Source organism: Phallusia mammillata, chromosome 6 (assembly GCF_965637545.1).
Source record: "Phallusia mammillata chromosome 6, kaPhaMamm4.hap1.1, whole genome shotgun sequence".
NCBI classification, from domain to species: Eukaryota; Metazoa; Chordata; class Ascidiacea; order Phlebobranchia; family Ascidiidae; genus Phallusia; species Phallusia mammillata.
Genome location: NC_137257.1, coordinates 10,556,494 through 10,582,539, shown reverse-complemented (window position 1 = coordinate 10,582,539; position 26,046 = coordinate 10,556,494). Strand labels below are relative to the sequence as shown.

At 35.7% G+C, this 26,046-nt stretch overlaps 2 protein-coding genes across 2 annotated transcripts; one reads left to right on the top strand and one right to left on the bottom strand.

Annotated features, from left to right (window-relative positions):
* Nucleotides 1–17: 17 nt before the first annotated feature.
* On the bottom strand, nt 18–19,354 carry LOC145232071 (ribosome biogenesis protein BMS1 homolog). Its single transcript, XM_080096572.1, has 24 exons — nt 19,038–19,354; nt 18,185–18,353; nt 17,795–17,896; nt 17,386–17,454; nt 17,208–17,327; nt 16,994–17,136; nt 16,614–16,735; nt 16,369–16,453; nt 15,462–15,582; nt 14,869–15,005; nt 11,917–12,047; nt 10,714–10,892; nt 8,819–8,976; nt 8,054–8,201; nt 6,690–6,785; nt 6,122–6,238; nt 4,960–5,075; nt 4,664–4,832; nt 4,013–4,168; nt 3,018–3,182; nt 2,231–2,437; nt 1,553–1,687; nt 595–762; nt 18–324 (listed from the first exon to the last, which is right to left on the bottom strand). Exons 1-24 carry the CDS (start codon nt 19,202–19,204, stop codon nt 121–123), a joined length of 3,384 nt encoding a protein of 1,127 aa, XP_079952698.1. The 5' UTR covers nt 19,205–19,354; the 3' UTR covers nt 18–120.
* Nucleotides 19,355–19,532: 178 nt separating this feature from the next.
* On the top strand, nt 19,533–25,169 carry LOC145233696 (N(6)-adenosine-methyltransferase non-catalytic subunit METTL14-like). Its single transcript, XM_080098468.1, has 9 exons — nt 19,533–19,764; nt 20,017–20,187; nt 20,683–20,966; nt 21,033–21,129; nt 21,450–21,653; nt 22,478–22,556; nt 22,838–22,949; nt 23,636–23,760; nt 24,043–25,169. Exons 1-9 carry the CDS (start codon nt 19,699–19,701, stop codon nt 24,396–24,398), a joined length of 1,494 nt encoding a protein of 497 aa, XP_079954594.1. The 5' UTR covers nt 19,533–19,698; the 3' UTR covers nt 24,399–25,169.
* Nucleotides 25,170–26,046: the final 877 nt, after the last annotated feature.

Genomic DNA, 26,046 nt, shown 5'->3' with positions numbered 1-26,046 from the left:
CCTTTAGGCCAAAAAAATCATAAGTTCGTCAGGTTTAATTTACGAATCGACTAAATGCTGAGGTCAGGCACAACGCAAATAGCTCATGATTTCCTAAAACTGAATAAATCAGTTTTACCATCAACTTTTATTTTTGCTCTTTTTGTCACCCTTTGACAGGGCTTTATAGATTTTTTTCTTGGCCTCTTTGTGACGGAATTTTTCTTGAACCTCAAGTTTCCTCATTTTCTTGTGATGCTCAGCGACTTTCTTTTTCTTCTCTTCGATGGTGCGAAGTCGCCTATCTCTATGGATTGTGTGAATGGCGTTCATCAAGGCGGCAACCTTCAAACGAAATAAAACTTTGCAAACAAACATAAACAAAAAATATTTAGTTTTACTGTCAAGCGTTTTTTTGTAAAACTCTACTGCGCGATAACACTGCCATAAAAGTGCGCCACAAGAATTTTTTTGGACCAAAATAGTACGGATATCATTTTATTGGGTTTAATAAAAAATGTGGAAGTGTATGACAAAGCTACAGCTTACTTCAATATGATTTCGTTTATGACTTTTAAAAATATTCAAGCCATCGTTGCGTTAAACATCATTTACCTGTCGGTCTTTAGGTTCCCTTACTACAGCAGTCTTCATTAGTTTATCCTTTTTACTTTCCTTCTTCTTTCGTTGCATTTTGGGTTTTGAGGAAAAGGGAAGTTCTTTCTGTAGTGAAGCCGGAACAACGAGACCCCGAAAGTGGTGACCTGGTCTGCGCTCGACAGGCTAAAAGAACAGAGCTTATTGAGTGACCACAAATTCGAAGTGGTTTGCAAAGACAAATCTTTAAAAATTTGATTGTCTTTATTTTTAGAAAATACCATTGATTTTACTTGCATTCTTACGTTAGACTTAGTTTTATAACCTTAGAGTTGATTGAGAAGAATAGGTTTCGTAAAGTATTGGTATCTATCTTGGCGTATGTTATAATCGAAAAAAATATTAGATGCAAAAATGAACAAATTTTCTCTGAAAAATCGTTCGTTTAATTCAGTAATTTTCAGAGATAGGGCTGTTCTTCCCGACTAAGATGGCCAATTTTAAAATGGTATGGTAGTAAAGAGATTTTCAAGACATGTTTTTCACAAAAAAAGATCTTGAAAATTTTCTCGATTAAAAATTAGACCTTTCTGTTGACTATTCAGACAGTTTATTTGCAGCAGATTACTGATGTACAATCCACACGTCATACACCAATAGTGATGTCCTAAACGCCGTTCAGACAATACAGGCAATTAAAAAAAAGTTGTTGACTTTTTTTAGTCAAACCAACAGTAAATTGTTCCAAATTCTTTGACTGTTTAAGAAAGCTATTTGGGCAAAACAAAAAAGCTTCGTACCACAGGATAAGAACCACTAGTAATTTATGATAGGATAATCACACAAAGCTTCTTTACAAAGATCAGCATAGAAAATGAAAAGAATGAACTAACTTGTTGTTGTGGGATTCGAACCAACAAAAGCATGCTTTCCCGAAAAAAAAGCGGCATTTGAGTTTATTGACAGTATAACTTGCCTTGTAAAGCGAGTCTTCCTGTACAGGCGGTTTAAGCTTCTTTTCGAATCGTAGTTGTCCGACTGTTTTCATTCCACACCAGGAATCCTTCTCTCGCAGAAGAAGATTATCCACCGTCATCTCGACTTTGGGTATCTAGCGTAATAATAAAGAGTCAAAGGTCAGTTGGGACAATCAATCTTGAAAAAATTCTAAAAAGTTACCAGATTACATTAAAATGACAAAAATGCTCTGGTTATTATGGTAGAGCTACTAAAAGAACTTACAAAAGGCAAAGCTTCCCTAATACCGAAAGATGGCGTAAAAACACTAAAAAGCACATTTATTTAAATTAACAGTGAGACTGGGACTTTAAGTAATAAGTTGGTTTTATTTTCATTATCATTATAATACCCTACCCCAACCCATAATAACCCTAAACGTAGGCATTTTTATACAGTTTGCTTTTAGATATTCGCAAATGCTCTTTGCGCCATCCATCGGTATTTAGCAAATTTTGTCTAATGTGAGTAACGTTATTGGCATTTTTAGTAACTATGGTTAAACAAAATAACAAAAAAGTGTCAGTCGATTTTAAACGTCAGTTAAATACGTTTTTAAATCTTGGTGCATTGTACAAGGTAGGACGACAAAAAAGCTTAAGCTGTTATGAGCCTAACACAAGCATTTCTTACTTACCGGTACGGGATACCAGGTTCTGCAAAATATAATGTCACTACTGCGGACTTTGTCTTCAAACAAGGCCCTAAATGCGCCCGCTGGACCTTGATTGCCCTCCTTGTTGGTTCCAGTAACCGCCTTCTTTACTTGACCACGTATTCCGCTGACGGTCCGGATTGCTGCACCCTCAAACTTTGCAACTTCTAATGCACTGTTGAACATATCCTGACCAAAGTAATACATTTTGTAATTTTTTTAAAAAAGAATCGGCACCCTGCGATCCAATATAGTAATCTCTAAATTTATGTTTGTTTCCTTTCCTACTAAAGTGGTGTTTGCAATTTTGCTAACAGGACATCTATTACAAAAAACATTTGTCAAAGAAAACAAAGACCTTACCCTCGACCCAATTTAAAAAATGCGGAAGTGGATATGTTTAGCTGAAATACTGTGGTATTAACCAAATATTAATCTCTGGAAAGTATAATTATAGCTTTTTTATACGGCAGGTTTCGGGCTTGTACTTTCGGGTTTTGGTGGATTCGGGACCAGTTAAGGTCCGCTTTTACCCCCTGTATCGGTTGAAACTGAAGCAGCAATAAAAGTTGTAACATTCAGGAACTAGCACAAAATTTTAAACAGACAACCCGGCAAAAACTTTACAGTACTTTAACACAGGCAGTATAAGCAGTAATTGAAAGTAATCGTTTCCTACATAACTCGAACCAACGTATTCAATACCAATTTAAAACAACATTTAAGGTTGGGTTTCAATTAAATATCTGCTTTTTACGGACCAACTTACTTTGACATAACAAGTGTTTTTGTGAATCTTATACGGGTAACCGACGAGTTTCAATTTTTTCACAAGTTGAGTGCTGCAGTCGGATTCAAGAATGGTTCCAGTAGCTGCAATACGAAAATCAGGCGTGCTTCCAGCTATTGACTGCAGACCAACAAAACCGGTGCCCTAGATCAAACAAGTAGATGCAAGTTGGCAAATTATATTTTTTTTTGTTAAAAATATTAAAAAAAATGTGCAAAATTTTGTGATTAAATAGGTTTTTCCTTTTGCAACAGATTTTGACCACTGATGAATTGATTAAACAGAGTTAATGCATTAAAAAGTATGTACTTGAATTCAGGAAAAGCACAATAAAGCAGTTTATTTAGAAAACATGTTTACTTTTTAGTGGTTTAAACATTTTGGGATCAAAAGCAGCAACCTGGTATCAAACGTGGTTAAATACAGTTAACCTCGGTTAATCCGGACCAGTCCAATTAGGCGAAGATCTAGTTTAACCGGTAGAACTACTAACACTGAGCTTGGGCTGGCCCCCGCTCTGGGAATTTCTGGTAGGTGGCGCTAAGGAGAATAGGCGTTTATGGTGCTGACTCAGCAATTATTCTTACCATAAACCCAAACTGCTGTAACAGCACCATAAACGCCTATGCTCCTTAGCGCCACCTACCAGAAATTCCCAGAGCGGGGGCCAGCCCAAGCTCAGTGTTAGTAGCTCTACCAGTTTAACCTAGGTTTACTGTAGTAATAATCAGTGATACCGAGCTCTCGAAAACTTTTTCGAATACATTACTGAACACATCGTAGTACGCCAGGCTTATTGAAGGCATTCTACCGAATCAGTTGGTCACCGAGCATTCCCACTTGTGGCAAAGTACAGGCTAGAAATCTTGCCTGAGGTGGGATTCGGACCCATCGACGTTTCAGGGCTGATCCCAGTATTGAATTTATGTTCATCCTAACAATACGCACAGAATTATATTACAAGATGGAAAAACCTGTGGAGTGATCGGTCCCCAGAAGTGAGCCCAGCAGTGCATATGTTCCGGTGTGTATTTCAGCATTCGCTGTCGCATGTTGTGGTCCTCCATAAAATACATGGGCAGTGTTTGATATCGTCGCCATCCGATAGAAATTATAAGCGGATCACGTGACTGCGAAGACAAACAAATTTTGCAAAATTATTATTTTCAAAACATTATATTAATTAAGGTTAAGTGGTTAAAATGTTACGGAGTGGTTAAAATGATATGGACAACAATTTGGTTAAGCTAAGTATCTAACAATGCCGTCAAATAAGGTAATAATACATGTAAAGAACGTATAAATGTCTGGGATCAGATTGTAGTTAATAGTGATAATTTACTCAAAAAGTGCAAATATAGCAAATTCACATTGCATTTTGTTAAAAATTATTTTAAGCATCCTAAGAAATGTAGGCGCAAGGTTTACGTTTCTGATATTTTCAATTATTCATTTTTTTTAATACTTGATTTCAAACGACAAACTCGTTGAATTATTTAGAAAAAAATTGCAAACCTTATTTTAATAACAGCCCTATATTGCACTGATCAGTTTAAGCCCGCTGATTTGGGGTTAAAAAACACTTTCAAAAATTGAATAAGCCTTTGGTCAAAACACAGACTGACCTTTAAAATTCTCTTGTACCAGCGATGTCGCTTTATGCGCGTTTTCAAGTAACCCATGTTACTTTCTACGGCAAGTAGACCCCCAGATATTAGAGGGTAGTTGGGGTTAAAACGGGTTACAAACGTACTGGGCACGTCGTGAATTTCAAGCCGTACATAAAGCCCTGGTCTGTAAAAAAGTATATTTTCATGCGAAATTGATGTATATTTCAAAAAGGGTACGATAAAATGTATTCTACAAACTGAATACAAATTGGGGTGTTTATGAGTTACAAAAGCTCTCGCGGGATTCGAACCTGTATCCTTCGTATTGTATTCGCTGTTCGTCGTCCATATCTTGAAACTCATCTCTGTTCATTTTAGCTTGCTCTTCCAGTTCTCGTTTAACATCGTCAAAAAGTGATACCTCCTCCTAAAAATTGGCGAGCAATCGTTTACAAAATGAAAACATATTTTGCATCGATGGTGACAACAGCGATTGTTAAACCGTCAGCAATATGGTGTATTTCTGATAAGCAACTACATTTTTTTTAATCAAGCTGCTTCTTAAGCTAAAAAAATGACAATCCGGTAGGGATGTGCCAAAACTGCAAATGTTCTGTTTGGTCGAGCACCATGCATCTCACTTTAATGCTCGGTGCTCGGCCGAGCACGCTCGGTGCATTATGACGTCACAAAAAATCCCCTTTCTACGTTTTAGCTCTGCAAGGTCTCTTACGTCACCGGCGGTGTTTTATTAAGCTGTACATGCCCTTTAAGTACGCGTTTTTCCACTATCTAATACATTTGAAAAATCATTTGTTTTTGTTCATAGACACCCTTTAGAATAGAACACTAGCTTCGTATGTTAGCAGGGCATGAATATGCAAATTTAACGCTCGGGTCAGTTTGTACAACTGCTCGGCCGAGCACCGAGCATTAAAAACAGCGATGCTCGGTACCGTGTACTCGGGTTCTGGCTCGGCTCGGCGCATCCCTACAATCCGGTTTAGTTGATAAAAATACAATCCGGTTTTAACAACAAAATATAAAACAGGTATATCATGTTGTTGCTGTTAAACTGTAAAATACCGATAAGGTCTCAACAGTGCAGTTGGTGACGAAAGATTGGCCGTATGAGCTAATGCAGGCAGGTGTGACATTGAACAGGTTGGTAAGGCATGACTTTTAAGCTTGTTGCTCCCAACAAACTCGAGTGCCGTATACTGGCTACATTAGCTCACACGGGCAATGTCTCGTCACCAGCTGCACTGATGAGACCTTATAGGCCGAAACAGTGTACACTGTCTGCAGCTTATCATGTATTGGCTCGTTGCTTTTATATTTAAAGTTCGTTTATTGAAAATAGTAAACTTACCAATTAAATTTCTAACGAAAGATCAAACGATGTAGCATAATAACATTTCTTATGATATATTTGTACAAAAAGCTTGTGTGAGTATTTTTCGGCAGTTTTACCTTGGAATTTTTTCCCGACGACTTTTCAACGTCATAGTTTCGGTCAAACGCTTCCTTTAGTTTTCGTTTACGTTCCAGTCTTTTTATCTTCAGTCTTTCTTCCCTCTCCCGTTTTGTCTACAACAGTGGTACATATTGACCCTCTTCGTAAATTTATTTGAATCACATTTATGAAGACATAAATTATAGCAAATAAGGCGAATTGATAAAACATGTTACTTTACAAGGCCAGAGTGTCTTACAGTGTTATAACTGTACTAACATTATTAATTTAAAAAATGTGTGCTGATTCTTATTAAAAAAGACACCGACTTTTATAGCAGAATATATTTGTGTAGAAGCAAACAAACTTTTAGGTGGAAATAAACGTTTAAGAACTAGTGTAGGGTTTATATTTTTGCTACTAAACTGGCCAGAGAAATACCACAAAATTAAAAAGTCATTGCTATATATTAGTTTCCGTTCATTTCATTCTTCCTATCAGAAACGTTTTCATTTGTTTCGCGGTCATATATATATATGCACTTATATAATACATGCATATTTACTGCTACATAATCATACAAACCTCTTTTCTGTTGTCAACTCTTATTTCTTCTTCTTCTTGAACGCCGCCTTTTTCGCCAGTTTCTAAATCCTCAAAGTCGCCATATAGTTCTTCATCCTAAAATGCCAAATAATAATTAAAATTAAAGTGTTTTTTATCAGTCGATCAGCAAATATTACAAACATTATTTTATAACTTCGGTTGGTCTCAAATTTAACAATTTTAAACATTTTCCTTTTGTATCTTTTGTATAAAGTAGGACTAAATGAATAGCGCCAATTAGGAAAAATATATATAAAAAAAAAATAGTTTGAGATGTTGCTTTACATTACTTCATTAATTTCAGTGGCCACTAGAACTGAACACTTTTTGAAAAACACGCTAAAGTAATTAATTCTACAAAAACTACCCTTTAAAAGACCTTTACTAAAGCAGATTAAGCTGGGTTGATGAAACGCCTGTAGGAAATTACGTTCGGCATCTGATAAAACGAAAAGTTTTGTATACTTCAGTATTAGTTTTTGCTTTTATAAATACCACGTACATCAAAGAAATCGTTAAAACATGTCACAAGTTAAAAAAATACAGTTTCTAGGATGAACAAGCTAGTTTAATATTTATTTGCCTTCACTTCAAAGTTGTAAGTCGGGCCAGGCTTTTCGGGCCGGGTTCGGGCTTAGGTTTCTTCAAAACAACGGGCTTGATTCGGGCCTGACTTTATACTCTGTGTCAGTACTTTATTTTAACAAATTTAACTAGCTAAGTAGCAGTTGCTGGACTTGGCATAATGTCAATTGTCTATTGTGTTGATTGTTTTGGCCTTTCCAGATACTTGGGTGACACTAAAACGCTGAATGGGCGGGACGGGCGGGACGTCGCGGAAACCGCTAAATATCTGGTAAATTGCTGACGGTTAGTGCTATTAGGGTTGGGTTGAGGTTTTATAATAGCGTATAAATCAAAAAATGTCCCTGTCTAAAACGTATTCAGCTGTTTCCTGACATTCAGCAAAAATGCTTGGGCGGGAAGTCTCCCTCGGCCGCTGAATGTTTCCCTCGGCCGCTGAATGTTTCCCTCGGTCGCGGAATGTATCCGGCGGAATTATTTTTATTGATTTTCTATTATAAAACCTTATCCCAACCTTAATAGCACTAACCGTCAACAATTTAACCCGATATTCAGCGGATTTCACGACGTCCCGCCCATCCCGCACATTCAGCGTTTTAGTGTCACCCAGATACTTTAATGTAATCAAAATTTCGGGCCTAAACAGGCTTCTCGAAAACGGTTCGGGTTCAGGCCGGGTTTTGGGCTCCAGTTTCAGGCCCGTTTACAACTGTGCTTCACTTACATTTTCAATTTGTTTTACATTGCAAATATTTTACCTGATCGAGCAATGCTTGGGCATCCTCTCCCTCTTCCCAATGCCCTGTCACAAATCGACTCATCACTGACGATTTAGTCACGTGGTCCTTCATCCAATCGCGGACCGCCGTTTGGTCACGAGAGCAGTCCCTCGCGTTTTGTTTGTGGCTGACGAAAAAACGAGACATTTAAAAAAACAAAACATTTGTTTCAATAGCTTCAGCATATTGTAAAACATCGTGACAACAAGATCTAAACAAGACCCTAGCACCAAAAAGACTTTACAGCCCAATTTTCAGTGATGTCTTAGTATGAAATATACCGCCAGACTCAAATTTCCCAAAAATAACATGGTTTAGGTGCTTATAGGGCAAGGGTCGGCAAACCTTGGCCAACCTAAGGTGACTTTTCATGGCAGGCCAACCATACCGTGTTTTTTTATATTATATATTGAAGTACCAAAGTTAACCAAAGATTGAAGTACCAAAGATATTATATTGAAGTACCAAAGTTAACTTGCTGGTTTGGTTGTTTTTTTTTATCATGCCATAATGTCTTAAAATCCAGTGTACATGTACAAAACACTGTGCTTTCTGCTTCCAATTAGGATCAGGTTGCACAAACCACTATTACCTACAAAAATGATTGTACACATAGCCTTTACCACATGGAAATAACAAATAATTGAAATGGGCAACTTAAAAGGTCGCCAACCCCTGTTATAGGGTCTCCAATGGGATATATGTGTGTCTATCATACAGTAATATTGCTTTCTATAAGTTTACTTGATTTCGCGCTCTTGATCTTGCTTCGAGATCTTAAAAAGTCCTCCAGCAAGATCATTTTGCTGTTCTTCATCACTGCTACCAGTTTCCGCAGGACTTGATTTTGGATCGATTGAACCGTATACCAAGCGGCGAAGACTAGCTGAGGAGTTTTGCCTCTGTGGACACAAGTACAACAATAATGGCATATTTTTTAGATAAAAACAAGTTAATTAAGTTTTTGTTGTGTCTGGAATTAGTTTTTTTAAACAAACCTTCGGACAAAAGTAGCAAATTTCAAGATTATTTCCAATTAATACAAGAAACCAATATGACTTTATTAGGACAAGGATATTTATAAAAATTGCAATATTCAAATTTTACTTTGATACTTTGTAAAACTGCACAATAACATGCTGTAACTAGAAGGGTGGCTTAGCACATATTGCCCTTGCATATACACTATAACCTATTTTAAAACATGAATATATTTCCTATGCTTATTTTGTATTGGATCCCATATTAGCCATCGTCTTTTATAACTTTAAGTCGTTTCTGCAGGCAAAAACTCATGGGTCCCCACACATGCATAGTTGAAAATAATGCAATTCAAGAGATAACCATGAGAAAGTTGGGTGTTGTAAGGTAAAACACAGTGATCGGCACTGGGCTTAAATAATAATACTATGTATAATACAAACTATAAAATTAGATTCACCCCAGATATTGTTTGAAGTATGTCCTATTTAACGTTTTAAAAAACTGACCCATTTTAGGGGGCTAGTAGGGCAACTAATTGGGTTCGACACACAAACTAAAAAATATATAAAAACCACAATGACTCAATCAATAGTACTGCAAAATTTCAGCCCAATCCGCCAATGTTTAAAATTTTGACCACTAGAGGTGTTTTGAGCAACAACCGTTACTGTTTCTGACGTCATAGGGCTGTTAACAACCCCCTAACTGCCATGGCGCAAAAACGACCACCAAGCAACCCACCAATGAGCAACATACAACTGGTTGCCCTTGTAACACTATTGCTCCAAAGAAATCTTTCGTTTGTGGTGCCCAGTAACATACAAATACGTTTTACACTTTAGGGGCTTGTGGGGTAAATGTTAGGACTACAGGGTTGAACACAACAATCGACACCTATAAATGGCATACTATACAAGAAATCCAAATTTCAGCCAATTCTGAAACTGTTTAAAAACTCACCCATTTTAGGGGGCTAGCGGGGTAAATACTGGGGTTATCAACAAAAACAAAGTGGGATGCACATCTACATGAATATATCTACCATCTGTGTAAATTTCAGCCTAATCCATCAAACATTTGATGGAAAAACGAGTCGGACAAACTTTGGGTAAAAACACCCATTTTAGGGGGCGAGCGGGGTAAATACTGGGGTTATCAACAAAAACAAAGTGGGATGCACATCTACATAACTATATCTACCATATGTGTAAATTTCAGCCCAATCCATCAAACATTTGATGGAAAAACGAGTCGGACAAACTTCCGGGAAAAAATACCTATTTTAGGGGGCTAGCGGGGTAAATACTGGGGTTATCAACAAAAACAAAGTGGGATGCACATCTACATAACTATATCTACCGTCTGTGTAAATTTCAGCCAAATCCATCAAACATTTGATGGAAAAACGAGTCGGACAAACTTTGGGAAGAAAAAAAAAGGAAAAAAGAAAAAGAAAACAACAACAAACAATTCGAGTAAAATCAATATGTGTCCTCTTCAGGGAAGGGGACCCATAATTATTCATTTGTTCCAATATTGTGCATTCCATGAGGTAAAAAGCAGAGGAGTATGTTAAAGTCCAATTTGCAGAAAAAAACACATCAATTATGTCATTTGTTTTAGTTTTAGATAATTTTACACATTTTATCAATTACTTCATAAAAGGCAAGTTCTGCTTTCTTGCGCAAATTAATTTTCCAGTTTAATCCTGAAGCAGAAGGTTCAAGAGGCTCATCGGGTTGATCAGTGATGAAATCAGTATCTGAATCATCTTGTAACTCTTCTGCATCATCAACATCACTCTCATCTTCTACACCACTGTCACTTTCTTCCTCTGAAATTATGAGACAAATATGTCGTTTTAGTTGAATTACAGATGTCACACTGTACGTGAAATTGATACTGAAATGTACAGTAAAATATAATACTTTCATGCTTTTGTCCAATATTTTTGGAAGGGGTATACAAGGCTGAAAAACACATGTTGATGTGCTTTTGTTCAATCTCTATTGTACAAAAATGTAACCAATGTGCTCAAATAAATTGATTTTGCACCTACAAGATTTACTACTTAGAAAAAAAAAATGTTTGATTATTTGAATTTGTGTAAAAAATTATTTGATACATTTTTAAATAATTTCAAATAATCAAATAATTATTTGTTTGACAACAGCCCTAATATTTGGTTGCATTAAGTTGTTCTGAGTTAATAATGTCAGATCAAAATGTAACTAAGTTTGTCAAATGTAACTGTCATGATTTTGGTTGTACTAACTTGTTCTGCATTACTAATGTCAGAGTATACATTGAATTAAAAATGTCAATGGTAACAGTTATGTTTGTTTTTTTACAAAGTGAAATATTTCATGATCTTTTACACACTTTTAAATAGAGATTAAGAAATTTTGTATTTTTCTTTTTTGCCCCTCTTGTATCAATCATAAACCAGTACAAAATGCATGACTTTGTATCAATTTATTTGTTTAAAGCAGTGGTCTACAGCCTTTTCAACTTAAAATAAAATCAGCATTTACATGTGAACCTATTTTTTCTGGTAGGGAGAAAAATATTTCAAGTAATGCCGAAACTGAACCTATTTTCATGTAAATATACCCGCTTCATTTTCATGTAGACTTTAAATATTAGCAGTTAGTGTGCATTATTACGCTCATGTTAGTACCAAAGGTTGCGAACTAGAACAAAAGCGTATCATTTTTCTGGTAATAAATTTAAACGCCAATAAATTAATTTATAGCAACCCCAGAAAAAGTTTAGGCTTGGGGTCGCGACCACAGGTTGAAGACCACAGTTTTAAAGGACATGTTTTCATAAGATTTTAACTTTGTTTAATGGCTTACCATCATCATCATCATCATCATCGTCGTCACTTCCACTTTCATTTCCCTCTTCATCAGCAAACACAGCTCTTCTTCTTTTTCTTCCACCAATAACAACAGTTTCTTCTTCAGGCATGTCAACCTGCATAAATCTGAAATCACATTTATAATTTTATTGGTATATATTTACGCATACTGTTTTTACTTTTTACGAATCTTTCTGCTTGTTTGCAGATACTGACGATGTTGTAAAAGCGAAATATATATAATGTAAAAGCATAGAGCCAATGAATGATAAGCTGCAGAAATATATATATATCTTTAAAACTTAAGGATGAACGACTAAATGTTTTATTTTTGAACTTACATCCATCACATGATAATGTTGACAAATAATTCTAAGTTGATTATTAGTAAAGCTTTATTTCCGATTGGCCACTAACACACTTATGAAGGCCATTAGATGTTTTTTTCTCTATATATTGCCAGTTTATATATACTACATCATATTTAACGATGTATCACATATACCATTTACCATATTTATTATGGATATATATTTGGCACCTACATTTCATTGGGTCCCTATCTTTTTTCTGGCACTTTATAACATAATTGTTTCTGCAAGCATAATCTAATAGTTTTCCATACATGTGCATTTGCGATTTGGTAACAGAAAAAATAGGGCACAATCATTGTTAAACTGGAATAGCAGTTTTCCTATAACTTATATTCCATTTTACAGAAACTGTGCCATATTTACACAGCATTCATTATAATTGTAAGGGATATATATTTGATGGATACATTCAGTATGGTACCAATATTTTTGTGGCCTGTTATAACATAATTGTTTTTGCAAGCAAAAACCAATGGGTCCCCACACACACATATATTTTGAATTCATAACAGGATGAATGGCGCATGCATATGCTAGGTGAGAACTTGAATTGCACAGATGACGTTTGTCATATTAAAGAAATATTTACAAACTTTTGTTTTGTAACAGTCACAAAATCAGCCAGAAACTTTTAACAACGTTTCAATTTTTTTCCCTAATAGCCTCTTGTTTGTTGAATTATGATTTTTAATCCACACATAACGTTCCCTGGCGCCGTTAAGTTTCTACATACCAACAATAAGATTGCTTAGCTGGGCTTTTTATGTCCAAAACCTGTTCTGAAACAGTTTTATTAAGGCTTTCAGTTTGAGAAGTCACGTTACACAGGTGTAACAAATCATGCTGCATTGTCGCTCTGAGTATCGAAACACGAATAAGTTGACCTACACTAACGTTTACAGTGCTATATAACTAACAACGTAACATCTTAATTCCAACCAGTGAGAAAATGGTCAAGTGACGACTGTGTTCATGCGTGAAGCAGAGGCATTTTTCCATGCGCCACTACAGATAAAGATATGGCGCCGACCGCGGCACGAGGGGCCTGTCGTTAACCACCATAAGACGCAAAACTGCGTGACCCAACAATTGCATAACTGACGTTTTTAAATGATCTACGAACATATCTTAATTGCACAGTGCAAAAAGAGTGCCTGATAGCACGTCCAGTTATGCGCGAGGCCGAGATATTCGCTTTTCAGTGGGCAGGTTTGCACTTTTCGCGCCCAATTGGGCTTTTTTTCGACATGGAGTTGCGCGTTGTTTTCACGAGGTGGAAAATGGATGAGTCCAACTATTTAAACTTTTAACAAAGTTTCAACATTTTTTTTCCTTAATAGCCCTTTGTTTGTTGAATTAGGATTTTAATCCGCACATAGCGTTCCCTAGCGCCGTTAAGTTTCTACATACCAACAGTACAATCACTTAGCTGGGCTTTTTATGTCCAAAACCTGTTCTGAAACAGTTTTATTAACGCTTTCAGTTTGAGAAGTCACGTTACACAGGTGTAACAAATCGTGCTGCGTTGTCGCTATGAGTTTCGAAACACGAATAAGTTGACCTACATTAACGTTTACAGCGCGATATAACTAACATCGCAACATCTTAATTCCAACCAGTGAGAAAGTGGTCAAGTGACGACTGCATTCATGCATGAAGCAGAGGCATTTTTTCCATGCGCCACTATCATCAATCACTCCCATTGTGTCAGCTGTGCACTGAGCGAGCACAAATTTGACAAAAGACAGCATGTATAAACATTTTTGGGGCTGTAAGAGTAATTACTGAGCTGATTGCACTGAAATTTTTAACAGCCAATAAGCACCCTATCCACAGCTGTTTAAAATTTCAGCAGGTTAAGTCTTGTATTTCTGACCTCATTAACATGTGAACAAACAAACAAATATTTGGGGGTAAAGGGGTGAAAATGGATATATACAACTTCAAGTTACAAAATACTTTAAAATATGCTGCCATGTACCAATCAAAAAAGTATGAAACTCCAGAATCATCTGCTTTAGCAAGTATAGCCGTTGAAAAAATTTCACATTTTGGGGGGCTGTGGGTGAACCAAGGGATCAAACGGGGTCAAAATTCACATGGACAATCTTAAGACCAATATCTATAATGTGTGTAAATTTGAAAAAGTTTGAACTATTCTTTCTTGACCGAAACATGGAAACAAAACCGCGTTTGACTAAAAAAAAAATATATATATAGACAAAAACAATATGTGTCCCCTTCAGGGAAGGGGACCCATAATTAGCAAAGCTAAATCTTTCATCACATTTTTCTTTGCAAAATCAGCTTTTGGACTTTCAGCAGTCCTACTGACTGATGCAGAGATTAGTTATCCACAACCATATGTCTTGTTTCATGAATATTAAAGCACATTTGTGCTGCTTTGATAGGATAAATAAACTTAACCCAATATGCAAAGAAAAGGAAAAAAAACCTCAGATACCTGTGTACATAAAGTGTTGCTGCTATATATACTTTACCAAAATCGATATAGCTCTTCTGACAAATGTATTTTTTGACTGACATTTTAATGTATCTTCATCTAAACTTACTTTTCTGCATCTTCAGTAGAAAGAACTTGGTGGCCTTTAAATAAGGTTACTCCACTTTCTGCTAGTTTGGAGTCAATAGTTTTGGATGATTCAGCCAGTGATGACATTATAGGATTGGTAGTGGGCATGTTTTCTTCCTGTAAACAATGATATTGTTTGTCTTAAACTTCACATGCATATCAACACCTTTTGTGTAAGAAACCTTCACATTTGTGTTCTTGGCTTCCAAACAAAAATGTTTCTAGTGGTCTTTAACATACCATAAAAGCGACATATGTGCTTTGAGTTTTTGCATACATGTGACATAAGGTAAAAGTTACTAAGCATACAACACAAGATCAATATTTCAGATTTTTACCTGGCCTTTACTTTTACTAATTTATTTGTGTCATTTTATTGTGTTAAGCAACAAATAAGTGGGCCAATTATTAAAAAGGTATATCCACAACAAGCACCAAGCAATAAAAGCTATAGAGATGTAAGCAATGCATTTTTTGCAACATTTTCTCTACAACTAGCAAGGTTAGGTAAGATTTAATAAATTGACTGATTTTAGTAAAAACCGTATGTCAAAATAATAAACCACCATTCACCTCTCCAGGTTCATTTTTAGGTCCACCATCCACATCAATGTACACAGCATCCTTGTCATACACTATACCTCCAACACCTGACATAGGAGCATACATCAGCCTTTCTTGAATGTTCAATGATCTGCAAACACCAAACCAACTTTAGACACAGTTATTCGACACAGTTATCCGACCCTCGAGGTCATTTAATCCGGCGCAGGAACACTATTTTTCGTTTGCCAAATCGTATTGAGAACTTTGTAACATTCAAAGTGTAATCTACTCCTTATGAAAGTTTTCCTGTCGCCATATGTAGAATTGATATTACCTAGTTTCATAGGATTAGAAAGCCCAGGATTGATCCAAAGTCAGTTTGTTCTGGCACAGATAAGACTAAAAATGCCAATTGTGCGCAAACAATTGCCTTCTTTTGTTGCTAATAAATGATTCTTTAAATGAGTGTGTCGTAAAGAAGAACAAGAAAAATTTTTTTTTTCTTTGAATATTAGTTTATAGTATTTGGAGAAAATTAAACACAATTTTAACAAAATATATTGCAATCATATACAAAACCAAGAATCAGCTGATAAACCTATTGACAACATTGGCTCATCCCTTAAGAAATTTGTTTTTTTTAACCAACACGAAGTATTGAACAACACAAAATGAAACCCCTAAACGATTGGATAGTTGCTACCAAAACCAAAAGATGCGCTTGTACATTTTCGCTTGTTGTGCTTGCATTATATCGTTCATTGCTCTGAAGAAGCCCTACCGTTCTGATGGGTGAAACAATAGCAAAAATACAAGTTCTCGAAACAGCAACTGGTATTTTGTTTAGCATTACACCAGTCAAACGAAAAATTTGTTAAATATGCAACCTGGTGGACGAAACGCCTGTTCAGTATTTGAAACAGCTATGTAATACCTTCTTTGCTTTTTATCTCCTCGATCTGGAAGTGGACATGGGTCAGTAATTAGTGAAACATCAGATAGTTTGCAATCTCCAAGACCTAAAAACAATTAAATGACAAAAAGAGTAAGTTTTTTTGAGGTGACTGAAACTTGCAAGTAGCTAAGCAGTCTTGACTTTTCGGAATCTTCAGTGGGTTGTGTAAATTTCACACAATACTTTGTTCAAAAATGTAAATGCTATGGCTTTGCAGTACTTGCCTGGGATATGCACAGAAGTATTAGGTTTAAGATGAGTTCCTCTCACAAAACCATACATAGATATATTGCGTGTGCAGTCAGGTTTTGTTCGGAGTAATTCTGGGTCAGTAATGTCTTCCATCCTAAAAAATGATTGTTAAAGTAATAACTTTTAATAATCAGATTGAACAAAGTCAATAATCGACAGCCAAAAGCAAAAAAAGTTTGCAAAAGTTCAACGTTTAATGCTCAGCTACAATGCATTGATATCAAATCATATTAAATGAACTGAAAAAAAAATCTATGCGAATTCGAACCAGGCGTTTAGCCTTTAAAACCTTTACAAGCCTTTAAAACAGACACGTTTTTTTTATTCTAATCTGAACAAAATGTAGTACAACCTGTCAGCAAGAATGTAAGGATGTGTAGTTCTCCATATCAAAGGTCTAAACTTCATGACACTAATAAAACGACAGAGATTTCGAATCTCAGTCTTCTGATATTCTCCATACACCATTCCACTGAGGTAAAACAACTTTGCCCCCTTAAAAAGCAAGACATTTGTGTTGTATCCAATATTTACAACAACAAGAAAACATGTTCTGATCGACATACCTGATACAATTCAGTCCAAAATCTGTGTTTAAGGTTTTTCTTGGCCTTTTTGATAGCCTTTGCTTGCTTGAAATTGTCCAAGTGGGTAAGAATACCCATAACTTTTGGAAATCCATGAACCTGTGTCACATTTGATGTAAATTGTCAGAAGCAGACAACAAAAGTACAAACCACATACCTGACAAATATTTAGAAATTCAAATGTTTCCATTTCAAATCCAAAACTGGCATCAATCATCAGCAAAATCTACAACAAACATTTTTTTGAACATACTTATTTTTTTCAGTACTGCTTATCTGCTATTTTAGTACAAGTTTTCTTATACAGGGATGTACAACTCACATAGTGCTCAAGTAATTGTTTCATGTAAAACTCTTTTTTCATGTTTCTTTAATTCACCAAAACAATTATTAATTGTCTTAATTATCATTATTATTACATTTTGTCATCATTATTATATGTATGTGAGCCATTTTAACAAACACAGTGACCAAACCTTTCGGCATAATTTTAAGAAATACTTTGCAAAATAAAGTTGCCATTGATGATACTAGTCTAACAACCAAACCAAGACAATGTGTCTAACCAGGTCTGCTACTTTTGCCAAATCAATCATAGAAGTCAGATCGTTGTTACACTCAATAATGGTGAGCCTTCGCTTCTTACCAGAAACAACTGTAACTGGACCCTAAAAAATACACCAAAAATGGTCATTTATATGTGTACACTGTACAGTGCAGTCGCCTTCAGAAAAAACAATTTACAAAATCCAGTGCTTGCTAATGGATTCCATAAAATAATCTACAGAAACAAAAACTTTTAAATTTGAATTAAGCAATTGGGACTCCACTGTCATTATATAATTACGCTTAAACTCTGGATAAACATTAACTTGGATATACGATCTAATAAGTCACATGGCCAAGGGTTCTTAACATGGAAAAATGTTGCTGAGGTCCCGTAGGATAACAAATACCTGTATATTAGATAGACGTTGCCGAGTATAGTTTTTAATAATACATTGCATCAGTGTTGTCTTGCCAACTTTTGGTGGGCCAACGATTGCTACTACAACTGGTGGTGGCTCATTGGTAGCTCGATTTACAACAGGAATGTGATGCTTTTTAGCCTTCAGATCTTGAGCACTAAAAATAATGTAACATCAATTGAAATTAATATCTGTTTCCGCATGAATCACATTTTACTATTCTACATAAACCAAATAATTCTTGAAACCACACAGTAGACCTAGGCCGAGGTCTATTGCGTAATCTTATGATCATGGTTTCAAAATTATGCAAGTTTGTCACAATGACATTTTACGAAAAGTCACACTAGTATCTGGTTATAAAACGTTAGCAGACCATTAATAACCAATAGAAAAGTGTTAATTAGTGAGCCATTACACATATTTTCTGAATGACTTTTTGAGTTGGCTCTTTCACTTTGCTACGCCGTATATTTATTTGTTATTTATTACAATATTGTTTTCAATAAAGTGAATGACATTAATAAACATTTCACTGTTTAATCACACAATATATTTGTTATCATACTTATTAATTTACACAGTAACAAATGTTTTGATAGTGTGGTGTGCGGCCCTTGACTTACTTAAAAGTTTGTTTTTGGCCCTCAAAGCAGTTTGAGTTTGGGACCCCTGGTATAGGGAATGCTTGTGATCAAACATTGCATGGGAAACCATGTGCACCATGCCACAAAATATTTGGTTTTGTAGATCCAACTAATGTTTGATGACAAATTTAAGTTGCAGCAAGTACAAAAAGAAACAGTGTGTTAGCTATAGTATAATAAAACATAATACATACTGTCGAAAAGAGCGATTAAGCTTATTCGTGCTTTGAATGGCAAAAGCCCTTGGATTTCGTTGTTTTGTTGACGCTTCCTCTGAGGCATTTTTGAGTTTCTTTTTCTCAGCTTTTCGTCCTGAATGTCTTATGCGATGTGACTTTCCGGTTGTTTCAACTGACTCCATTGTTACACCAGTTGCAGCTTTTACCCTACCGACTTGATCATACTTGCAAAAACGATTGGTTTTTATTCAGATTTCTAGTATTTTTCTGTCAGATTGCATGGGTCGTTTCACTGTGACGTCACAAAATAACACAACACGTGCAGAGTGCTGAAAACAGCTGAAGAAGTTTACATAAAAAAAACTTGTGACATTTTGCCCATTTAATTAAATTGAAAGCATAAAACTAAGAAATACTATTAGTCCTTGACTTTTTTTAATAATAACAACCATTTCCATTTAATTTAATTTGCGGTGCATAAATTTTGCTTGTATTTTTTATCTGTATGATTTTAGCTGATTTCAGTAGTAACGATTGTGGGATTTTACCGCTGGGTAGTTTTCTGTATGCAACATTTTGTTTGTGAAAATTTGGAAATTGGAATAAATACTAAATAGTTTGAATTTGGTAAAACAATAACATCCATAGAGAAGAAAGCAAGCATATTTGTTTTATAATGGAGGAACGTCTAAAGCGAATGCGAGAAAAGCAAAAAAAGCGACGGGACCTACTTGCACAACAGGTAACTGATTTTCAAGTTGGGATTAGTTATTTAACTTATTTTACTCCTCATTACAAATTCTTTAACGTTACATTATATACCAAAACATTCTAATTTGTAATTTAAACAAATAACACATATACACAAAATTACATTTAAAACATGAACATTAAGTTTATAGAGCTCTTCTAGCAATTGTAGTTTTTTCCTGACGGTTCAACGTCCTAACATTAACATGTTGCCAAAAGTTGTGATTCTGTATTTTGCTTTTAGCTTGGTGTTGGAAGTGCTGATAAACTTGGTTTAGCTTTGTCAAGTAAAGAAGAGTTTGAAGCTCGTGAAGCAGAGAAAAAGTTGGTCGGAAGATCAAAGAGGGAGGGTGAAAAGTCTAGCGGTGCATCTTCATCAAAATCAGCCAAACTTGACAGTTTTTCCACAACTAAGGTGATTTTGTCACTTGAAATATTGGATGATTTGTTTATGGACTTAAATTTGGTAAAATGTTATAAGTTGTGACCTGACTTTTTAAAAGGCAGTAATAATACTGCTATGTTTGATTTTCAATATGGTAAAAAAAACTGAAGCTTCTGTTAGTGTTTAACTATTTCTAACAAACCTCAATTTTGATAGATTCATGTTAAATTAGTTTATGTCACCTTGCTATAACCTTGACATACACAGAGCTGATGCGGCTGAACAGTGTCTTTCTGAATTATTTGAATAATGTACAATATTATCTATATAGGTAGCATTCATACTTCATAGCAATGTGAAATTATTTGTGCTTTGCGTAGGTAAAAGAACAACATACTTACTCTTTTATAAGTATAACTGTAACTTTTGTATTTGTAAATGCAGTCTGTTCCTTTTTTAATTGAATAGATACAAATGTACAAAAACAGTCAGTATTAAACTTTTTTTTTTTAATAATATTCGCAGCAAGATTCTGTTGAAAATCAGGAGACTAAAGTGTACAAGGATTCCAGTACCTTTTTGAAAGGGACACAAAGTTTGAACCCACACAATGACTACTGCCAGAATTATGTAGACACTGGACAAAGGCCCCAGAACTTTATTCGAGATGTTGGGTTAGCTGAAAGATTTGGTGAATATCCCAAGTTAAAGGACTTGATTCGTTTAAAAGATGAGGTCATTCGAAGAACAAATACCCCTCCAACTTATCTAAAGTGTGATTTGAAATCGTACAACCTGCATGAATTGGGGTAAGTTTTTTTTTGCTGTATGCTTTATGTACTGTTCTGTTGTTATTCAACTATCTGGGTCTTTAGAACCAAGTTTGATGTAATTCTTATTGAGCCGCCATTAGAAGAATACAAAAAGCAAGCTGGGCTTCCTTTGACTGGACAGGAAACTTCATGGGATGAGGTAAAAACAATTTTCATTCAACATTACAGTTTTTGTCCATTCAACATTAGGTTAAAAAAAGTGTTAGATATAGTATAGGATTTTTTTTATAGTGTATGTAATGAGTGAATGCCTAGTATTAAACAAACATGTATCAACATGTTTACCCAAAGTTTCAATATGTTTTGCAATGGTATAAAAAGTAATGTATGCTAATTAATGATAAACATGTTAGTTCTATCTGTCCATTATTGCTTCTGGTTAAAATGCAAAAAAAAAAACTTTTGTCTTTGTTTAATAAAGATTTTTTTGTTAATTTCACATGATTTAATGTTTTATAGGTGAAAAACTTAGAAATTGATGCTGTAGCAGCTCAGCGATCTTTTGTATTTCTGTGGTGTGGTTCCTCTGATGGTCTGGATCAAGGCAGAATGTGTTTAAAGAAATGGGGTTTTCGTCGCTGTGAAGACATCTGCTGGATCAAAACCAATTTAAAACAAAAAACTAAGCCATTGATTGATGAATCATTGTTTGTCAGAACAAAGGTAAGGTTGTACAATCAGAATAAGTTGCATTTGACCAAAATTCCTACTAAAGCAGGGGTGGGCAACTTCTCCAGTCGGCGGGCCTGATATGGGAAAATGAAGTACTTGGCGGGCCGGATTCCTGAATCGATACATTAATCGCGTATTTATCCAGTGATTTAAAACGGATTTTTGACCACCTAAACCAAATACATTCAAGAACACCACAAATACAATACAGTCCAATCAATCTAACTGATATAACATAAAATTATTCACCACAGCAAATTTAATGCATACACCACAGACTTAGGTACTGCTGAAACACTAACTATAGGCTACACGTGTGGAAACAAAGGAAACCCTGCAAGCAGGCCACACACATGGTTGGCAGTTATGTCGTAACAATGGACCTATGGTGCAATGGTAATAACGACGGGAAATTTCTTTACTATTGCGGAGCGTTACTGTCCGTTACAACTATAATTTGACGCAGTAGGGAAGTAGTGGGGGATTGCGGCAGACTGTGGCCGCGGGCCACATTATCGTGTAAGACCTGAAACTGTCTGCGGGCCGCTCAAAATCCCGTCGCGGGCCGGATCCGGCCCGCAGGCCGTATGTTGCCCGCCCCTGTACTAAAGTTTAATATCTTAATAGTAAATATGTCACGGTAGTAAAGTGTGGATAAATGTAGAAAGATTTTAACGCATTTTAAAACCAATTTTACCAAACAAAAAAGTTTAGGTTATTTTTTTGTAAACAACTAGAAATTTTTTAGGATATATGAGAACTGTCCAAACATATAAATAAAAAGTATATTTTGCCTAATTTTACTGACTGTTTAGGAACATTGCTTGATGGGAATTAAAGGAACAGTAAGGCGAAGTACTGATGGAGATTTTATTCATGCCAACGTTGACATCGGTAATAGCATTTTACCATTACAATTATTTATTACGTATGAAATTTTGATTGCAAAAAATTCGGTTATGTTTTTTTGAAACTACAGTATTTACCTATGTAACAGAGTGAGTTCTATTAAAAAATGTATCAAAAAATATAAAATTTCAAACCAAATTTCCTACACCCAGCACAAAAAGTCTTCTCTGTCCCCAAAAAAGTGTTTTTCCTGTAAAATATTTAATAAACACAATTTACAATTTATAATCTACAGTATGTGTAACATAGTAAAATGTTTTATAAAGATCTTATTATTGAAGAGGAAAAAGAATCTGGTAGCACTGAAAAGCCTGAGGAAATATTTCACATTGCAGAACACTTTTGCCTTGGAAGAAGGCGGTTACACTTGTTTGGAAAGTATGACAATAACATTTTATCTTTAAACTACATTAAAAAAACGTATGGTTGAGAGTTGGCACCAGTGTAAGAGGGTAGAACATTTTAAGCTCCACAAGTATATAAGCTTTGAAATACACTTTGAATCATTAATCTATTTCCCATCTGTACAAATGGTCACTAGCAAAAGATTTCTGTAACAGCCAAATGAGAGCTAGTTAATTTTAATAAACACTGTGGCCAAATGTTTGTGGTTACATGTAAATTTTCTTACACTGTGGTGCAAAAAAAATCTATATTTTTTATTGCTAGCAGCTTAATTTATATTTGGGAAAATTGTTAATTCTATAATTATTTTTACATTGTTTTGTTATATTTATTACTCAGTCTTTACTGTTTGTGTATCCTGGTGTTTTGTCATGCAGTACTAGTAGTTGCTAAAGTATGGACCAGAGCCTCCTGAACTACTATATTGGGTCACAGAGCTAACCGAACATATATTAATATGTAATAAAAAGGGCTGTCAAAATCAATTGTCAGCAAACAATTCTAATTAGTTTTTAAAGTTGGCAACATGTAATGAGTCTGGAACCAATTTCAATTAAACATTTGGGTCATGGAATAAAATGGTTGGGAACCAGCACAATTTATTTGGGTGTAATTGAAACCTGAATACTGAGAATTAATTTTTTTCACTTTCTTTTTAGCTCCACAACAATTAGGCCAGGCTGGCTTACCATAGGTCCAGATCTTATGAATAGTAATTTTGACCGAGAGACATTTGCTAATCATTTTCGACCCGCTGAAGATAATCCAAATGCCCACCTTACAGGTATGTTTCAACCAAGAGTACACTGACTTGAATTAAATTCCACCATGAAAATTACAAAAAAATATATAGTTTTATGATTATGTGCTGACCATTAAAGGAGCTTTCTTGACATATGGGACATCTGTACATATGTTTAGAAAATGATTAATGCTTTTTGGCAAATATATAGTTTGACTTCCTAAACAGGCCGAATCCCGTACATTCTACATGAATTGCATATGTAAAGTCTCACGATATTTGTTATTTCTTATGTTAACTTTGCAAAATGTGATGTTTCCACAGGTTGCACTGAAGAAATCGAGCGACTGAGACCAAAGACACCACCACCACGGGACAAGAAAAACGACAGAGGCGGGCATGTAAACTCCGCTGGACGTGGAGGGAAGGGCCGAGGGTCAAGCCAGTCTCGTATGAACGATAACACACCAAGAAGCAATCCCACCCCTGGCTCAGATGGAAGGGCACGGGAGGGGACTTCTGGGGGTGGTTCTGCCCCTTTTTCTCAATTTAATGACCCCAGGAATGAGGAGGGGCGGTCTTACAGAGGTCAGGGACGTGGTAGATCATGGAAACGGGAGCGTGGATCTAATAAGGGGTGGAGAGGGGATAGAAGAAATTCCGACAGGCAAGGTTATTGACCTCAGCTTTAGACATGGTTGTTTAGATCAGTGGTTCCCAACCTTTTTTTAACGCGACCCAAATACTTACCAAAATTTAGTTTTGTGGTTTCTCGCGACCCATGCACATGCTATTTTAGTTGTATTTTTGTCTGTAAGATAGGAAAGTTTTTTGAAAATTACTACGCCAGTTTAGCAAATCAATAACCTTATAACGAACAAACGCTGTTGTTTTTTACGACCAAACATTTCCATTTATTCCGAACTTGGAGCTGAATCGAGGCATTATTTGCCAGACAACGCTCTACTGTGAGCTAACACATCACTTTATGACGTCACAAACAGTTTTAACCACACAACGAAAAGTTGTGATGAAGTTATTATTGGGCAACAATTTAAAGCCCTGGGTAATATAAAAGTAACGCTACGAGGCGTCAAAAAGTAGATGCTGTGATTGTCACTAAAACAAGCGACCCAACAGAATGTTCAGGCGACCCAACTTTGGGTCGCGACCCATAGGTTGGGAACCACTGGTTTAGATCCTCGTAAACTCATTTATTATAGTTAAGTTACTAAAGTTGTAACTTACAACTTGTAAGCAGGGCCGCGCTTGTCTGGTCAGCTTTGGGGTTCGGTATACTAATAAAATGGCTGTCAACTCTGAAACATATGCATTGCTGATTTCTTGTGTACAAACGTTAGCGTTTTGTAAGTGTATCTCTCATGTTTCTTCTTTTGGTAAACTAAACGTTCAGTCTCATTTGAGCATTAAATAAAATGACAAATAGCGTATTGTTTCATTTTTGTCCTCGGTGGGCAACGCCTGAATGCGTTGTAGAATATGTCCTGTCTCCTAATTGCAGGTCTTTTAACCGTTTCTTATTTGATTGTTTCGATTTTGTGAGCATCTTGACTTCAAGTTAATCCAACCCATGGGGAACCACTGGGTTGGAGCCAGTGGCGTAGCCAGGGAGGCCATGGCTCCTCCCAAATCTCAAAGTTGTACATTGATAAACTTTAATTTAGTGTAGTTTCGTCCCTCATCATTGTGCTTTCGTCTCTCAACTATCACAGGAATATATAAATTACCAAAAATGGCTTTTGTCACCAAGTTGTAAGACGAAATTCATGCTTTTTTATTTATGCAGACATGGAATAAATCAATAAAGTGTTTGGCTGTCCAGTCGAACCACAGTTTGGCAAGTCACGTGTTTGGTAAAAGCACGCCGAGCATTAGCAAAAAGTTGCATCAGACAACAAATTATTTGGCCCCTTCCAAAAGTTTTGGCTGCCTACGCCACTAGTTGGAGCGATGCCTCTAAAGGACACGCACAGGTGATGATTACAACCAAAAACCTTGTAAATACAAGGCGGTTGCGCTAACCATTCGGTCATCTTGGTTTACACAACGTCTTTGCCAAACAACTGTTTACTAAATACATTAGCATAAGCTGTTGACCAAAATCATTTACCCGCGCAAAACTATAACTAAAACCAATTGAACGGAGTAAAAAGTTTTTTCAGAGGTAAATTTTAACATACGAACTGGAATACATCATAACCTTTAAGGATGATATTTTCCTCGTTACGACCAGGAGGGTATAGTATGTGCCAAGACAATTTTGTTTTGTATTTTAATTTACAGCGAAGTAACCTTGCAAGGTATAGT